The sequence below is a fragment of the Rhamphochromis longiceps genome, linkage group LG6 (genome assembly GCF_057381845.1).
Source record: "Rhamphochromis longiceps isolate RC_006_pf linkage group LG6, R_longiceps_female_GT1.1, whole genome shotgun sequence".
NCBI classification, from domain to species: domain Eukaryota; kingdom Metazoa; phylum Chordata; class Actinopteri; order Cichliformes; family Cichlidae; genus Rhamphochromis; species Rhamphochromis longiceps.
The window spans coordinates 17,170,089-17,189,273 of record NC_140562.1 but is presented as its reverse complement, the minus strand read 5'-3'; the positions used below and the strand labels follow the sequence as shown (position 1 = coordinate 17,189,273).

Below are 19,185 nucleotides of genomic sequence, written 5' to 3'. Positions count from 1 at the left end.
ACAGCGGTCGCACGTTAAACATCAGCCACCCATGCGTGTTATTCTGCGGACTGGGGACTCGTGAGATTTGAGCTGTGCGGGCTTGACCCGACAGATGGGAGGGCGCTCGAGCTCCACCGTTTTCACGCACGGCACGCACGTCGACCCGGTGAAATCGTCACGCTGATAGAATCTGTGGAATCTGTCGCGAGTGTTCCTGCGCGCGCGGTCGGAGAGCATCCCGACAGAGAGCGAGGTCCGGTCGGTCGGTCTGTAGTCGGTGTGGGTCCGCGGAAGGCTTTAGCGTGCAGGGGAGCTGCAGAGGGACTTGCGCTGGACTCCTTGGCCGAATCAGAGCATCCCATTCCCGGCAGCATCCATCCCTCCGCGCCTCAGCTCCAGCGGGAGGCCGGGAGCGGCGGCAGGATGTAGCAGCGGATTAACGGAGGAGAGAGGGGCGCTCAGAGGAAGAGAGCGGGACCGAGGCGGGACGGAGGGGACATGGGGAAGGACCAGGAGCTGCTCCAGGCCGTGAAGACCGAAGACCTGCTGACAGCTCAGCGGCTTCTACAGAGACCACGGCCAGGGAAAGCCAGTCAGTATCCATCCATCCATCCTCCTGTCTCTGTGTCACACACACACACACACACACACACACACACACACACACACACACACACACACACACACACACACACACACACACTGCCCGTCATTATCAGGTCAGGACAGTGCAGGCTAAATCTGATGTGATGCCATTTAGCCTAAATGGTGCACTGTGCGTGTTTGTGTGATGGCGTGCGTTTCTCCTGCACGCGTGTGTGTGTGTGTGTGTGTGCTATGACGTTGAGTTTGTGATAGTGATGACGTTGCACATGTGTGAGAACAGTCATCAGGATGTAATCTGAAATTAGGAGCGCTTGTCATCCCATTCCCCACAACTGATCTTTTCTGTGTGTGTGTGTGTGTGTGTGTGTGTGTGTGTGTGTGTGTGTGTGTGTGTGTACGTGCGTGCGCGTGTCAGACAGAAAGGTGGAAAGTGGGTACGCACATAGGCCGTGCACCGCTAGCGGGACAGGGGGATTATTGGTGTGTGAAGACGCCAGATGTTAGTGGTAATAATGTGACGATCGTACACGTGCAGACATTTGCGTGCGCGCGCACAAATGTGATGCTAAAGCATGCATGTGCGCGGGTGCCTAACATGGAGTCAGCTGGGACTTGAGGTGATAATTAGATTTCAATTACAGCGCTGAAACATCTCTCCTCCTCTGCAGTTTCACCATAAGACCCCTCTAAGCGCCTCTGCTTCTCTTCCTTCTCTCACCTCATTTCCTCTGCTCTGGCTTCTTCTCGCCTCTCCTCTCCCCGTGTTTCATCTTGTCTTCTCTCATATCATCTCTTGCCTTCTACTCCTGCGCTTTCCCTGTCTCTACCCTACCCCCCTTCTCATCTACCGTCCTGTGTCATTTTCTTCCTTCACTCATATCCTTTCACGTCCTGTCTCCTTCCTGCCTATTCACCTGTTTTCCCCTTTTTTCATTTCCTCCTTCCTCCCTCACTCGTACCTCCTTTCCACTACTTCTAACCGTGCCGCTCATGTTTCTGCCTCTGTCATCTCTCTCCCCCCCACCACACACACACACACACACACACACACACACACACACACACACACACACACACACACACACACACAAGCAGCCACACACACACACAAGCAGCCACACACAGCCGGTGTTTCCTCCATGTTCCTCTCCTGCCCCGTCCTTTTCCTCTCTTCTCGTGCGTTGTTTGTCTCTGAACATTCCAGCAGTGCTGTGGAAAAGAAGAAAAAACTGCTTCTCCTCAAATGCCAGAACAGATCAGGCCTGAGTGCTTAGTCCACTGCACACTGACAAAGAGAGAGAGGGTGGGGTGGGGTGGGGTGGGGGGGGTGGGGGGGGGGGGGTTGTGGGTGAGGGAAATGAGGGTGAGGAGGAGGGTTAGCATGTAAGCAAGTGAAATGTTCAGATATGTATGCAGAGAGGTCAAGAGACAGGACGTGTTGGAGGGAGGTTAAAGTGTGTGTGTGTGTGTGTGTGTGTGTGTGTGTGTGTGTGTGTGTGTGTGTGTGTGTGTGTGTGTGTGTGTGTGTGTGTGTGTGTTTCAAATCCAGGTTTATGTTTGAATAATTAAACAGGATGCCAGGTTTCTCTGCTGGAGAATTGTTGCTTTCTCAAACGCACACACTGACACACCCCAGACACACAGTTACAGGCAGGTACATACGCACACAAACACAAACACACACACAGGGACACACTTGACACATCGGGTGTTAGTCATGTGCCTGACTGTGTTTGTATTATTAATAGTATGCTAATGAGGTTCAGAGCAGCACTGTGGCGGGTTAAAGGGAGGTTTTGCTGTGTTGGTTATTTGCTGTGTTGAAATGTCACACATTGATGCTGTGGATGAAAGGAACAGAAGCTTTCCTGGCATGACCACCTTCAGAGGCCAGAAAACCACAAATTTCTATCAGTCGTTATCAGTAGCTGTTTACACGCATGCACCGCAGCCCTGAACTTTTCCAGACTTTACCCAACTGAGGTGGCAGTGAGAGCTCCTATCGCAGGATCAGCTAGATCGAACTTTACAGCAGTCGCTGACCTGGCATGTGAAGCCTCATTGTGCCAGGGCGAGCGCCGAACACACCATTTTCTGCTGTGTGATACATGTGAGAAACTCTGGAAAATACCCAGAGGTGATGTGAACAGGTAAAAAAGTGGTGTGACTAAAAAAAAAGCCTTCCTTGGTCACTGTGGTCACTGTCTAACTTTTAGATTTCCAGTCATTAGTCAACATTTTGGGAGTTATCCGCTCTTCCGTGATGCCCCTGGAGTGCGTGGAGACGCTTGTGTTTGCTCCTTCAGCCAGCAGCAGAACATTTGGTGTGCTTTGCTGAGACATTTCAGAGTTAGAGGTAACAGAAGCAGCTCTAGTGAGTAAATAGAAATGAGGGACTGCGAGGCAGCTGCTTATTCTCTATTTGAGGGCGTGCCAAACGAAAGGCTAGGCGAGCTCTGTGCCAGTGTGTTACATACAGTAGTGACATAGATAAGAAACGGGAGAAACGGCCGGACTGCTAACAAGTGTTTCTGTAGGAGACAGTAACTCCCACTGAAGAGGGCTTTGTTACTTTTTAAACCTTTTATTTTCACAAAAAGCTCCGTAACTAACGGAACGAAAGGACACCCCAAAAAAGAGCATATTACGAACTTTGACTGGAAGAAGACCCAGAAAAAAAGCACCACTGTAAACATAAATGATTTAAAGCGATGTAGCAGAGACCTACCACCCTGCTGGACATTGTGCATTAGTTTTGCAACAGAGGATGAGAGAACCGCGACACAAGGCCGTAGAGATTCCTTTCATAAATTTCGTTTCAGTGTCAGAGCTCAACTGGAAATCACTTTCGCCACCTTTGGGATGAATATTGGAAAATATTTTCACATAGAAGGGACACACAACGATAGACATGTAATCACTTGTACCAGTACACAATTCTCAATAACCAGTAGATAGCACTTGTGTACTTTATATAACATGCCTCATTCATCCATTCAGACTCAAATGGATGCATCAGAGAGCAACATGAGGTATCTTCCCTAAGAGACTGAAGGAGCCAGGGATCAAACCAGCAACCTTCTGATTGATAGGTGACCTGCTCTGCCTCCTGAGCTACAGCTACCCCAATACAAGACCAACACATAGTGATGCAGTTAAAGTCAATTGGCATCACTGACATGCTGGTGACGGTCCATTTTTTTTACTTTGCTAATAGACTGTTAATAGGCTGCTAAGTAGCCTACAAACGTCACTACGAGGTATAAAGTAAGCTACGTTACTACATGGGTTTCATTCTCCCTGGCATTTATATAACGGTCTCAAACCCAAACACATTTTGGTGTATGGAAACGTAACCGCTACCTCAAAAGACAGATGTTCATTTCAAGATAAAAACGCAAGATTTCTTATCAGGTAGTCGGGGCGGAGCCTTCGTGGCAGCTGCGCTAGCCCACGTGTAGCTTCTGCTGTGCTTGTGGGCTACTTTCTGCTTCTGCAGCACATTAGGATAGATAACACAGGAAGAGAGAACCACAACAGCAAACCATGGAGGTTCATATCGCAGTTCTGGTTTCAGTTCAGAGCTGTTAGACTGCTACCTGACACAGATACAGGACCCGTTAGACCTGCCAGTTTATTATTGGCTAATAAACCCATATTTAACCCATATTTAAGCTAAATGTGTGTCTGTATTGTAAAAAAAAATCAACTCGATCTTGCTGGGTTAAAGCTTTTTTTTTCATATAGCGTGTACTGATGACTAAGATTACTGTATTAAATTGAATAAACGATAACGTTGGTGTGATTCTCATAAAAATTCTGTGAGGAAACCCAAAGTTTGTCTGCCCGTTTCTCCCCCTCTGAAGACACACATCTGTGAAAAACTGCTCATCAACTCGGACGAGAGGAAATGATGTATCTGTCGGTGAATATCCGCTGAGATTAATAAACATTTGGTCTCCCAGTCAGCATTTTCAGGAACAACAGAGATGTATGTGGTGTCGACGCCAGTAAACTATAAGGTAAGATGTCATCTAATGGAGCGGTGTGCTGGGCTGATGGGTTTTCAATCATTCTGAGGCAAAGCTGGAGTTGTGTGGCACACAGGAATACCGAGCTGCAGCTGCACAGAGAATAGCAGACTCATTGTTGGTTGTTGTTGTAGCTGTAGATAATGAGAAAACTCGACAACACCACCTTGTCTTTTAAGCTTGTAGCCTTGCTGCAATCACGGCACTCTCGGTTTTCTTGTTACAGATCAATCAAAAGTTTGTTCTGAATCTTTCGAGTCTGAATGAATCACTTCAGATGAAAGAGACGTTCAGTCTCACTTTAAAGGAGACGACATTAAAACTACTGCCTGCTCACGCAAAGTGAGGCACAGTCCTAAACGATTTGGTAATGGTTTTATTATCTCTGGCTCAGCTGAAGTAAAGCTCTTTATCTTAGAGATATGAGAGCATTCTTATCATAACTGTATCTCTTTTATGTTGTAGCGATCCACTGAAATGGACTTTACTGATGATCAGGGAACGCTGACCCTTTTTTTCTCGTCTTTTTTGGCATAGCTTATAGCACTTTGTAAGCTCTGGCATTCCCAATTCATCAAGTGAACACCTGTAACAGATCTGCACTGAGAGCGCTTCTTTTTGTTAGCTTGTTGACTCGAGAATAACAGGTGTGATTACACACGAAACACCGTCTCCTCATCCTAGCTCTTAGCAAATGTGTGGACTGAAAAAAAAGTCAAATATTGTAATCTCTGTCAGGCTATGTTCTTGGTACTCAGATCAAGCAGCCTTAGTTTGGCAGACTCTGGGAACTGTGATTGTTCAGTATTATACCATCAACAGGATTAATCCATTAAGTAATTATACTATCAGCAGTGGAAATTATCAACAGTCACAGCACATGTTCAGAGTCCGAATCATCTTTATTCGGCCAAGTTTGTGCACACGCATAAGGAATTTGATTCCGGTGCTCTCTGCATACAGAAAACAAAATTTGTTTAATTGGCTATTAAATAGGTAATATATAATTAGATGTATATACACAAGGAGAACATTGGGATTGGGATCATTTTGCTGGGATGGTTTGGATCCCAGTTCATGGGATGGTCACCGCAAACCTTGAGTAGTCATGAGGGGGACCAGTAAATATGAAAATTGTGTGAACTATGTTGTATAGTGAAACTAGAAGCTGAATGCTTTCAGAATGATGGCATTTTTTTTTTTTTTTTTTTAAATTTTTTAAAATGAGTTTACAACACTACTATACATAATGTTCACCGTTATGTATAGTAGAACATTGTTCCAGAAGTCTTGTGGTTTGTTCAGATGCAACTTGGCAAACTTAAGCTGTGCAACCTTTCCAAAGAAGCCATACTTGTTCAGTCGTGAACTTTAACATTTAACACACTAACTGAGACCTGTAGAGTCTAAGCTACAGCTCTTATGTTTTTTACAGTTTCTCTGAGCATTGCAAGAATTTGCTGGGACGTCCAATCCTTGAAAGATTGTGGCATTGTGTTAACACACAACTCCAGACCAGCAAACCTCTGCTTTTATAGAGGTTCTCATACTTACTTTATGCATTTTATTAGCCGATACTGGCTGCTACTTACCCTCTTAATTCCAATGCAAAGGGAAAACTTATTAGAGGACTGCACAGAGTCTTTTTCGGATGACTGTATGTCATCCTAGGATGGGCTCGAGCCCTGTCCCATCCCTGAATTAGAAAGGTGGAAGAGAATCGATGGATGGATGTATATATGCTTGTTGAAGTGTTCACTATCTTCCATCAGTATATACTTTTTTTTGTTAGCTTATTTAATACATTTTATTTAATTAAAGCACTTGTGTAGACTTTTCACTGCCACTTACCATGGGCCAGTTTATGACAGCATGATGCGTCATGATCCTACAGCACTAGCATGCTTGTTGTCTGTGTCTGTCATTTAGATGTTTTGAGGATAATTTTATACATTTTGAGGCTGGTAGCATATTGTGACCCTGACTCGAGTCACTTTTAACATATGTGTGCAACTGTCTGAAATCTGTGCTGGCATTTGTTTTAGGCTACGTGTTACGCTGAAAGTCTAAATGCATGATGACAGGAAAGGTCGGAGGTGATGGAAACAGGACTTCAGAACATCTCTGATAATGAGAACCCCTGAGAAACCCCTCCGTTTCACCTCTCCTGAGGTTTGTGAGTCTGCTGTGTTACATTCAAGGTTGCTTTTCAGTCCTGCTTGGTTATTTTGCCTCTCAGTTAACAATAAAGACTTTCAAAGTGAAAATGAATGAGCCACAGTTACAATTTTCAGGGAGATGTTTCACAATAATATCATAGTCTTGTCATTGTAATCCCTCCCAGATGACTGACAGTCTCTGAGAATGGCACGTTGAGGAGTTACCATGGTAACCCAGCGCTCAGTTGCGATGTTATGACAAAATAAATGATCGGAAAAATATGAACCCTGGTCCAAGGACTGTATCAGAGAAAGATTATGGCAGCGCTCTCAAACAAGCAGTTCATGTGAGGGCAGGAAAAGCCTTTCGTTCAAAATTTAATTTAACAAATCAAGTCACTGATACAGTCAGGCAGCGGGTTAGCGCTGACATAAGTGAGTTTGAAGATGAAAGTCTGTTTTGAGAGCAGTTCTTAAAACAAAAGAGAGGCTTTTATATGTGCAGAGTGATACTCTGTCTCTGTCAGCTGAATTAGATTAAATACAAATCCTGGTTCTGAGTTTGAGAGGGAAGCGCCTCATGTGGGTGTTTCTGTGTTGTGAGATTCTGGTCTGTATCGGGGTTCATGTGGCTTTGTGGTAGTCTGATGGTGACACAGTTATCTGCACTCATTGATTCATCAGCTGGGGGGAAGGGATGCTTCTTATTTTTAATCCAAGAGAGATATGGAGGAACCAGCACTTCCATAAATACACACATAAACACACACACACACACATATGCATGCAGGAAAATGATGTCAGCTGCACTGTAAACAGAAATAACAGAACTACCAATCAGCACGCGCTCTTTAGCAAATTACAGGGAAAATTAGAGTGTGAGAGCAGGATGAAGGGATGAAGTGCAGATAGAGCTGCAGAGCGAAGGGAGAGCTTTTCCCCAGATTACAGCACAGCTACAGATTATGGCCCGTGGATTATGAGGGTTTGACCAAACCAAAAAAAAAAAAAAAAGTGGAGGCAGAAAGACAAACAAGTTGTTTTTTCCTGTGTCCTTTCAGGCTGTTTGGTAGTGGGTTTGTGAACGGTTTCTTCCTGCTATCCGGTGCCTGCATCTCTCTAATGCTCACGTGTGTGTCACATTTACACAATGAAGCACGTGCTCTACACCCAAACATGCTATAAATATACGCAGACACACTCATGTATGTATGACAGCGATAGTGTCACTCTAAAGATGCAAAGACTGATCCATTAATTAGTAAGTCAGTGTAGAAAAAATGAATCAAGGTTCTTTTGGCGTTGTTTTTTTTCTAAGCACCTAATTTTATTTTTTATTTTTTTTTGGGGGGGGGGGGGGGCTTTTAAACCATTGTTTAAAATGGAGGTCACCTTGTATTCTGATGAATTATGATGGGGTATTTGAAACTACTAGTGCAGAGACTACATCCCACAATACGATATTATCACAATACTTAACACACGATACGATATTATTGCAATTTTTTAAAATATTTTGCGATATTCAGATTCTGTACATAAAGGTAAACTTTATCAATATTCATTTTATCTAATAACAAAGTCTCACACTCAGTCTTTCTCTCATTTCAGTCAGTTTTATTGTTGACAAACTTGAACGGTTTGTATTACAGTCTAGTCCAACTTAACTGAATTCAACCATCTGGTACAATTATAGCTATTCTGAACTATGCAATTTATGAAAACTATGCAGCCCCTTCAGCAACTGAAGAATTTGAAAGTAAATTAAAACAAAATATAATTTTACATTAAATAAAAAAGTTTTAAACTTAATTAAAATAAAACATGTCTTAAATTAAAATAAGTAAACTGTCATGTTTATTGCTGCCAAAAAAAAAGTTAAACGCATTTGGACAGTGAAGGAATGTCAGGATTCTTGCTCAGAAAAAGGATCAACATGCTCTGAAGTCAGAGCACAAAAACCTTTTTTGTAACAAAATATCGATTTCTGCTGTCCCTGTATCGATACATTATTAGCAAACAAAATATCACGAAATATCCCCCCACCCCTAATATATATACAGTGGGGCAAAAAAGTATTTAGTCAGCCACCGATTGTGCAAGTTCCCCCACCTAAAATGATGACAGAGGTCAGTAATTTGCACCAGAGGTACACTTCAACTGTGAGAGACAGAATGTGAAAAAAAAATCCATGAATTCACATGGTAGGATTTGTAAAGAATTTATTCGTAAATCAGGGTGGAAAATAAGTATTTGGTCAATAACAAAAATACGACTCAATACTTTGTAACATAACCTTTGTTGGCAATAACAGAGGTCAAACGTTTACTATAGGTCTTTACCAGGTTTGCACACACAGTAGCTGGTATTTTGGCCCATTCCTCCATGCAGATCTTCTCGAGAGCAGTGATGTTTTGGGGCTGTCGCCGAGCAACACGGACTTTCAACTCCCGCCACAGATTTTCTATGGGGTTGAGGTCTGGAGACTGGCTAGGCCACTCCAGGACTTTCAAATGCTTCTTACGGAGCCATTCCTTTGTTGCCCGGGCAGTGTGTTTTGGATCATTGTCATGTTGGAAGACCCAGCCTCGTTTCATCTTCAAAGTTCTCACTGATGGAAGGAGGTTTTGGCTCAAAATCTCACGATACATGGCCCCATTCATTCTGTCCTTAACACGGATCAGTCGTCCTGTCCCCTTGGCAGAAAAACAGCCCCATAGCATGATGTTTCCACCCCCATGCTTCACAGTAGGTATGGTGTTCTTGGGATGCAACTCAGTATTCTTCTTCCTCCAAACACGACGAGTTGAGTTTATACCAAAAAGTTCTACTTTGGTTTCATCTGACCACATGACATTCTCCCAATCCTCTGCTGTATCATCCATGTGCTCTCTGGCAAACTTCAGACGGGCCTGGACATGCACTGGCTTCAGCAGCGGAACACGTCTGGCACTGCGGGATTTGATTCCCTGCCGTTGTAGTGTGTTACTGATGGTGACCTTTGTTACTTTGGTCCCAGCTCTCTGCAGGTCATTCACCAGGTCCCCCAGTGTGGTTCTGGGATCTTTGCTCACCGTTCTCATGATCATTTTGACCCCACGGGATGAGATCTTGCGTGGAGCCCCAGATCGAGGGAGATTATCAGTGGTCTTGTATGTCTTCCATTTTCTGATGATTGCTCCCACAGTTGATTTTTTCACACCAAGCTGCTTGCCTATTGTAGATTCACTCTTCCCAGTCTGGTGCAGGTCTACAATACTTTTCCTGGTGTCCTTCGAAAGCTCTTTGGTCTTGGCCATGGCGGAGTTTGGAGTCTGACTGTTTGAGGCTGTGGACAGGTGTCTTTTATACAGATGATGAGTTCAAACAGGTGCCATTCATACAGGTAACGAGTGAGGGACAGAAAAGCTTCTTACAGAAGACGTTACAGGTCTGTGAGAGCCAGAGATCTTCCTTGTTTGAGGTGACCAAATACTTATTTTCCACCCTGATTTCCGAATAAATTCTTTACAAATCCTACCATGTGGATTCATGGATTTTTTTTTTTTCACATTCTGTCTCTCACAGTTGAAGTGTACCTCTGGTGCAAATTACTGACCTCTGTCATCATTTTAAGTGGGGGAACTTGCACAATCGGTGGCTGACTAAATACTTTTTTGCCCCACTGTGTGTGTATATATATATATATATATATATATATATATATATATATATATATATATATATATATATATATATATATATATATATATAAATATGTAGAAGTTATAAAATTTTGGGCCATTATTGCTTATGTTCAGACCACTTAATAATAAAAAATGACGCTTTAAAAAGAGTAAATGAACAAAAAATACTTCGTCTCAGGAAGGTTTTATAAGTTATGGCCACATTGAGGCCTTGCCCCGTTTTATTATTAGCCATAGCCGCTAGCTGCTACCGAAATGATAGCTTAACACAGCGGTCCCCAACCCCCGGGCCTCGGACTGGTACCGGTCCGTGAATCGTTTGGTACCGGGCCCCGAGAATTGAGGCTCAGGGGTGAAATGCATAGTTTTCAGTGTTTTTATCGGTTTTCAGCATTATTTTGTTATCATTTTTATCGTTTACTCGGTTTTCCTTGGTCTTTTCACATGTGTTATGAATAAATTTTCTTTTTTTCGGTACTAGTTTTATTTTGTTGTATTTATCTGCGACACCTTAAAGGCCGGTCCGTGAAAATATTGTGGGGCATAAACCGGTCCGTGGCGCAAAAAAGGTTGGGGACCGCTGGCTTAACAGACGGCTAGTGTGGCTATCAGCTAATTGCTAATAGTTAAACAGCTAACATTAACGTATGTGGGGCGTAATTTCCATGGGGGGTTAGGGGGGTTATGTTCAGCACAAAGTTACGCCGATGCTGCCAGGCTAACATTTATGATAACTGTTTATTATCAAAGTGCTGTTGAGATCTGCCGTGTGCCTATCTGGCTGCAGCGCTGCTGTGTGAAGTTGTGCGTCAACTGGAGCAGTCAAAGATGGCATCTATGGTATAGAAACTGTTAGATAGAGACAGACTATCTAATATGAGCTTAATTTTTAGTAGTGTTATTACTGTTTTAGTATTTGAGCATTTAATTTTTTGCAACCCTAGCAGGTTATGAGCTTTACTAGTTATCAGCTAGGCACTCGCTTATCTCCACTTTAGGTTCTTATGACAAACCATCATAAGGTCCTTTTGTTTTCACCTGCTCTCCTAAATATACTCATATATTTTTGCATATAGATCAAGTTTATGTGAGAGAACACATTAAAATCTGAGCTTTTGTTTTTTTTATGAGAGTCCTATAATTTCTTTACCTTCATTACATGGTCGATTCTCTTTAACACACTGAAGTTATACAGTAGGAGTATGTCTGGAAACACTCACAGATGTGAACATGTTGCTTCAACTTTACCGGCTCTCAATTAAATATTGAATAAACAGGACAGAAGAATATACTTGTCCCTAGATTAAAGTTTAAATTTGAACTTTTTTTGAAATGCTTTTCTTACTCTTTGTTACCCTTTCAGAGCTTCTCGGAGCAGCAAAGCGGGTGAACGTCAACATCCAGGATGCAGATGGGTGAGGGATCACAGATGTTTCACATCACCTCCTGTTCCAGCTGTTTACTCTATCATTACACCTCTTTCTTTATCACTCCATTTTCATTCCATCTTTTATAATAACCTATTTCTTTCTTCATGGCCCTGAAAACACTCACAACACTATCAACACAACTGAATCCTGAGATCTTTTCTTGTTTTCTCAGATTTTGAGGTAGTTGTTACTCAGCCATCGAGCCGCTCACTAAAATTCAAAGATCTAATACATCTTAATTTGCTCTTTAGTTGTATGAGCCTCACATGTAAAGATCCCGCATAATAACATGTAAAAAAAACACCTTCAGATTTTTCCCACTTGTTTTTACCATCCTGATTGTAGCATATGTGCCCCGTCTTCCTAACAGTTGGGCCAATCTGAAGGAAACTTAAAAAAAAAGACTTTTATTATAGATCCGCGTTTAGCAAAGACTGAAAATCTCCACAGGCTTGGCTGAAACTGAATTGAATGTGTACATGAACATTCATATACATAAAAAATGAGGAAAACCCAGAGATGCTCATCTTTTCCACACTCAGTCATAAATTGAAGACTGCTCTGATTCATTCGGGCTCCTTCATAAACCCCCATTTTGTCCGTGCTTAAACACAAGGCTTCCTGGTGACAGTCCATGATTATTTCCTCCTTTTCTATTTTTATACCTTACAATAGCTTCCAGTGGGTCAGTCTGGATCATGTGGTGGGCGACCTCTGGCCAGGAGATCTGTGCTGTAATTGAAATAATCATATGAATTAAATGAAACTGAAAAGCACTTTCTGTTAACTGATTTTGACTCACATCCAAACTAATGCAGAACCTGTGAGCTGGGGTCACAAATAGATCATTTTAAGAGCTCTGTTATAAAATGTCTCATACCTCGCTGATATTAAACATGAGACAGTTATCATGAGAAAAATAAACACCAAAGCCCGATGCTTGTGGGCTGTAGCTGATCCATGTTGTGAATATCTAATTAACTGTGGCAAACAAATAGGAAGAAAAATCTTCAAATAATCAATAGGCTAGCAAGCCGTTATTACTGTTCAAATTATCTCCTGTTTAAATCTGTCTTTGGCTCATAGGAGTGTAGCCAGCTGAAGACCTCAGATCTGAAGACTGTAATTATCACCTTAAAGCAAAGCCAACATTTCCCAGCTCCTAATTTGCTCAGAAATATTCCCTTATCAGCTCTGAATGTTCAACTATGGATTTTGGCTATATTTAGCTTCATGATTGGTTAAGCTTTTTGTGTGCACATGCTTGGTTTACGGCTGTGTTCCGTTTGACTCCATCAGATAACAAAGATCTTTTTATGATGTTGATTGGATTCAGATAATTGGACTCAGCTTCTTGTGTAATCACTGATGAGTCGTTGATTTGACTCCAGGGCCCCGCTCTTATGTTCACCACAGATCCATTAGACCCACACACAGATGCCCTGCGCGTACGCTCGACTCCGGGGGAGAGAGATTGCTTATTAATGGAAGTAGGTCATTTCCACCCGCCCTCCCCGCACGCGCTCCCATCGTCACACAGAGCTGTGGGGCGGAGCAGCTGTACGCCGAAGATTACTTTAGCAAAGTTGTGCTCAGGTTTTACACTATGCATTTGAATGTGTGTATTTTTATACATAATCTGTGTCTGTGTGAAGGCTGTCGCCGCTGCATCATGCTGCTCTGAGTGGCAACAAGGAGATGATCTCTCTGCTGTTGGAGGCCCAGGCAGCAGTGGATATCAAAGACCATAAAGGTAAAAAAAAAATGCACACAGGCTTTCACAGTGTCACTGGGATACGCTGTGCTGCTACAAAATAAGGCACAAAACACACACACGAACACACACGGCTGTGCAGAAAAAGCCCAAAAACAAATACTTTCCGGCTTTCCCTGTGTGACAAATAATACCGGCTTATGTAATAAAAGGTGAGCTTCTTGGAAATCCAATTTATGTCTGTGGCGTGCATTTATGAGGAGCGACAGATTTGTTTGCACAGTCAACAATAGAAAACAGAAGAAGGAAAGCTCCATGGCTGCAGGAGTGAGAGCCAAGTGGGAAGCAGAGCAGAGAGTATCTCGATCCTACGTTGGCAGATTCAAGAAGAAGGAGGAGAAGAAGAAATCTCAGGGCAGATGGGAGTTATAATCCCTCCAGGATGTAGGCCTACTGTGTCTGCACTTTCAGTCATGCCCAGTGTGCCTCTAAATAGACTTACCAGGCCTCTTTTGGTGAACCTACTGCTTTAATGGGTGTGATTTTGCAGAGGCACCAGGAAACAGCACATCTTCACCTTCTACGAGTAGGTGTTTGACTGTGTGCTTTATTAACAGAACATAGGAGGTGATTGTAGTCAGGGTAGTGGCCCAAAAAATACTAATAATGTTTCTGAGATTTAAGATTTGTCCAACCAGATGGAACCAGCCAACTTTGTCTTAAAGAGAACTGTTTCCGGTGTTAGGAAAACATACTTCTGCAAGATGCCAGCTTAAGTTGCCTCAACATCCTGAGGGCCTTTGCTTTGGAGCTGTATATCCTCCAGACAAACATCACAAAAAGGAAATGTGGAAAGTGGCTATGTGTTCAGCCAGAATAATCACAGGAACAAGTGAAGGGTATTTCCAAAGACAGAAAGTTGGAACATGTCCATCCCTTCATGCATTCATCCCTTTTCTTAAGTGCTTATCCGATTCAGGGTCACAGAGTGCTGGAGCGTATAGCTATTGGGCAAGAGGTGAGGTAAACAGTCTATCTGATATCGTGTTGATGTTGTTCCTGGATCAACATAATAATGTTTGTCTGCGATCAACATTGCATTTGAATAATCACTTTAGGATATCATAGCTTTGTGGCTTGGAAGACCCCTTACCAATGTCTGCTCTAGAGATGGACCGATCCGATATTAAGTATCGGTATCGGTCCGATACTGACGTAAATTCCTGGATCTGATATCGGAGAGAAATAAAAAATGTAATCCGATCTATTAAATATCAAAAAAGCACCTCACAAAACTTGCGACATGGCGTAACTCAGCTCATAACCGTAGCATGTCGGAGCAGTGTGGTCACGTGATAGAGCGGCTGTGTGTATTTGTAGCCTCGCTACCAAACCGGCATTTCATCTCCGAGGAAGTGATCCCAGAGAGAAGTAAAGCAAGTGTGTAAGTTTATCTCTGAATGTTTGTGAAGCATTCCCGTGTTAAGCTTAACAACTGATATATGGAGCAACTGCCTCTTCTCTCTCTCTCCCTCTCCTGCTGCTGCTTCAATCATGAAACTGATTAATGATCAGCTGATCGGCTTTTATGTGCGAGTCTGTCTCTCTTCTTTGTTTATCGCCCACTTCGCGCCAGAAAGAGAAAACCAGCGGCTGAACAACAGCAGCACGTTTAAGCTTGATAATCTTTTGTTAGAATTTATTTAATATTACTTTCTACACCAGGATCCTTTTCTGTGTAGCTGACGGCTGGTAACTGTGCAGGGGCGGATCTAGCAAAGTTTAGCCAGAGGGGGCCGACAGGGCATGAACAGGGAAAAGGGGGCACAAAGACATACTTTTCTTCTTATTCTCATTTAAAATGTCGAGCTTTTAATAAATAATTATCTGAATCTTACACCCAAAGTTTTAATCTTATGTAAAATGTATAGAAGTCCATTACTGTATATAGTAACTGTTAAGTCTAATATACCCTAGTAAGCTATAGTACTTCATCATCATGTGCAGTCTGCAATTCTGTTGAAGAAAGATGTTGAATCTATTTAATTATTCTTGAAAAATAATTGATTTCTGTGCAATTTTTTTCACACTGCATCAAATTAAAGTCGATTACGTCGATTAAGCATCATGAGGTGGAGGGGGGGGGGGGTGGTTCCCTTTTTTTTTTTTTTTTTTTTTGCTGGGAGTTTTAGAGCCCTATTAGTTAGGTTGCTTACTCTTTAAAATACCAGAATAGGGAGGATGGAGTAGGTTTAAGTTTATTAGATTGATCAGTATTGCTGAACTATGAAATATTTTGGGTGCAGGGTAGTTTTTGCATACAGGTATAACAGAATAGCTTTAATGTTTTTTTTAACCCTATGAACTGATACAAAAAGCAGCAAGATATTAAAAAAACAGTTTTATTGATTAAAAAACACACTATATCGGATTCATATCGGTATTGGCAGATATCCAAATTTATGATATCGGTATCGGTATCGGACATAAAGAAGTGGTATCGTGCCATCTCTAGTCTGCTCAGGAAAAAATCCAAATCCAGAAGGGTTGGTGGGAGTTAGAGTTACACTTTGCTATGTGGTGTGATGGTTTATTCTGCAAAACTATGACATCACTGCAATATGATTGATCATTTCCAATGTTGAACCTGGACCAACATTAGTTTTGTTGGTCCATGAACAACACCTAACACAACAATATCAGATGGTGTGAAGTACAGATACCAGTCCTGTTGATGAATTAAGGACTTTCCAACTGTCCCGCTCTCCAAGAGTAACTGCCTCCCATGACACTGACACGGCAAACCTTCCGGCACAACTACTGATGTTGTTAATTTAATTAACACCAAAGCAGCTGAAACTGATTAGCAACCCCGTCTCTACTTAACTGACCACATCAATATACCAGATGCTTTATTGATGTGATGCTACAGTATACGCTGACTGAAATTATCTTAAACAGTGTGTTATGTTTTCAGTGGGTGACATGTCTGGACTGCAGACCAGCCAGCTAAGAACCCAGAATCTGTGACTTTGGAGGTGCTCTGTTCCTGAAATAAGCAAGGCGTTTCCTGAGTAGTTTCATACCTTTTCCAAAACGTGCATATATTGTTTAGCAGTGGTGGTTCTCTCAGAAATTAAGACTTTAAAGAACGTAACCAGTGCTGGCTTTTAAGTTGCATGCATGGTCGCTCTTCTGTTTAGTGCAGAGGACACAGCGTCCATGATTTACAAAAAAATGTAACCTTTGGATTTGTTGAAGACCACACAGCGACAGAAGCATTTAAGAATCGTTCATTTTTTTCCCTTGAATACTCAGATTTTACCTTAACCGTGTGTTTCTGAGCCCATGCAGTCACAATCAGAATCTGTTATTAATGCATTGCTGCATGAGGCCCAAAGATCACAGCCATTTAAGATTGGCTTTTCAACCTTACCCCCTGAGTAAAGACATTCTTTAATATCGTTTAATGGTATTGTGTGCTGTGACCGATTCACTTCTTTTTTGGTGCATGTAATTAACCTAAAAAATAAATAAATATGAGCCCCTACTTGATGTTTTTAGGTTAGTCTTATCAAAACATTATTAACGGTTAAAATGAGAAAACACTGCCGCCTTCCAAATACAGCGCTATTAATAAAATACGCCTGATGCTGCACGTCAGTCACAGTTTCTCAACAAGACAGGATTATACTCATTTCTTTTAGGACTTTTGAAAAAATGGCCTCTGAACTGATTCGTGTACGTCGAGCATTTCCTCTGATTTCTCAGTGTTGCTCTTATTCCTGCGCAGTCCGCTCTTCTCGTGCCCAATCACGCTTTCGAGAAGATCTTTGAGACCGTGTGATAGTAATTTGGCCTGAAATCTCTAAGCTTTAGATTCTGTAACTCCTGCAGCTGCTGTGCCTCTTTATCCTGCCAGCACCTATCCTCTGACTCAGGCGTCTCTCATGCCAGCTGAGGCTGGAGGGGCCTTTTTATTCAGCTCAATGGTGTGGCTCATCTCTAGTGTCAAGACTGGAGGTCTTGGTTTGCTGCCATGAGAAACACGCTCACTGCTTCTCGAAGCCACCGCTGCAAAGTGGTATTAGATGTCTTCTGGTTAAAGGCAAGGCAAGGCAAGGCAAGGCAAGTTTATTTGTATAGCACAATTCAACAACAAGGTGATTCAAAGTGCTTTACAGAGACATTAGAAACAAGAACAAATAAAAAGCATGATTTAAAATTGAATAAAACAAGCAAACTAACTAACTAACTAATTAACAAACAAACAAACAAACAACAGTATATAAAATCAAAACAGATAAAATCAGAACAGTAGATAAAATCAGTAGTTAAATGTAAGTTTTGAAATTTAAGCTTAAAGTGTGGATTTGGTGCTTTATTCAAATGCAGCTGAGAACAGGTGAGTCTTCAACCTGGATTTAAATAAACTGAGTGTTTCAGCTGATCTGAGGCTTTCTGGGAGTTTGTTCCAGATATAAGGAGCATAAAAGCTGAATGCAGCTTCTCCGTGTCTGGTTCTGACTCTGGGAACTGATAAAAGACCGGATCCAGATGACCTGAGGGATCTGGATGGTTCATACTGGGTCAGGAGGTCATTGATGTATTTTGGTCCTAAACCATTCAGAGCTTTATAGGCCAGCATCAGAACTTTAAAGTCTATCCTCTGACGGACAGGCAGCCAGTGTAAAGACCTCAGAGCTGGACTGATGTGGTCCACTTTTTTGGTCTTAGTGAGGACTCGAGCAGCAGAGTTCTGAATGAGCTGTAGTTGTCTGACTGATTTTTTAGGTAGACCTGTAAAGATGCTGTTACAGTAATCAAGCCTACTAAAGATGAATGCATGGACTAGTTTTTCCAGGTCCTGTTGAGACATCAGATCTTTTATCCTTGAAATATTCTTGAGGTGATAGTAAGCTGACTTTGTTATTGTCTTAATGTGTTTTTCTAAGTTTAGGTCTGCATCCATCACTACACCCAAATTTCTCGCCTGGTTTGTGGTTTTTAGATGTATAGATTGAAGTTCTCTGGTGACCTGTAATCATTTTTCTTTGGCGCCAAAGACTATTACCTCAGTTTTGTTTTTGTTTAGCTGGAGAAAATTGTGGCACAACCAGTCATTGATTTCCTCAATGCATTTACCAAGAGCCTGTACAGGGCCTTGGTCTCCTGGTGACATTGTGATATATATTTGTGTGTCATCTGCATAGCTGTGATAGTTTATTTTGTTGTTGTTTATAATCTGTGCCAGTGGGAGCATGTAGATGTTAAACAGAAGGGGTCCCAAGATGGAACCTTGGGGAACTCCACATGTGATACTTGTCTGCTCAGATGTGAAGTTACCTATTGATACAAAGTATTTCCTGTTTTCTACGTATGTTTTGAACCAGTTTAGTACAGTTCCTGAAAGACCTGCCCAGTTCTCCAGTCGTTTGAGTAATATGTTGTGGTCAACTGTATCAAATGCTGCACTGAGATCCAGTAAAACTAGGACTGACATTTTTCCACTGTCTGTATTCAGACATATGTCATTAAACACTTTGGTCAGAGCGGTTTCAGTGCTGTGGTTCTGTC

General features: G+C 42.1%; 1 protein-coding gene across 2 annotated transcripts in view; it reads left to right on the top strand.

The window, feature by feature from the left end:
• Positions 1-19,185, top strand: part of LOC146667785 (uncharacterized) — a 55,538-nt gene continuing 36,353 nt past the window's right edge. For both annotated transcript variants that reach the window (XM_085409469.1, XM_085409470.1), the window contains exons 1-3: positions 1-574; positions 11,828-11,879; positions 13,550-13,647. In XM_085409469.1, coding sequence (XP_085265595.1) covers positions 481-574; positions 11,828-11,879; positions 13,550-13,647 — 244 coding nt within the window. In that variant the 5' untranslated portion in view covers positions 1-480. The remainder of the gene's footprint in view (positions 575-11,827; positions 11,880-13,549; positions 13,648-19,185) is intronic.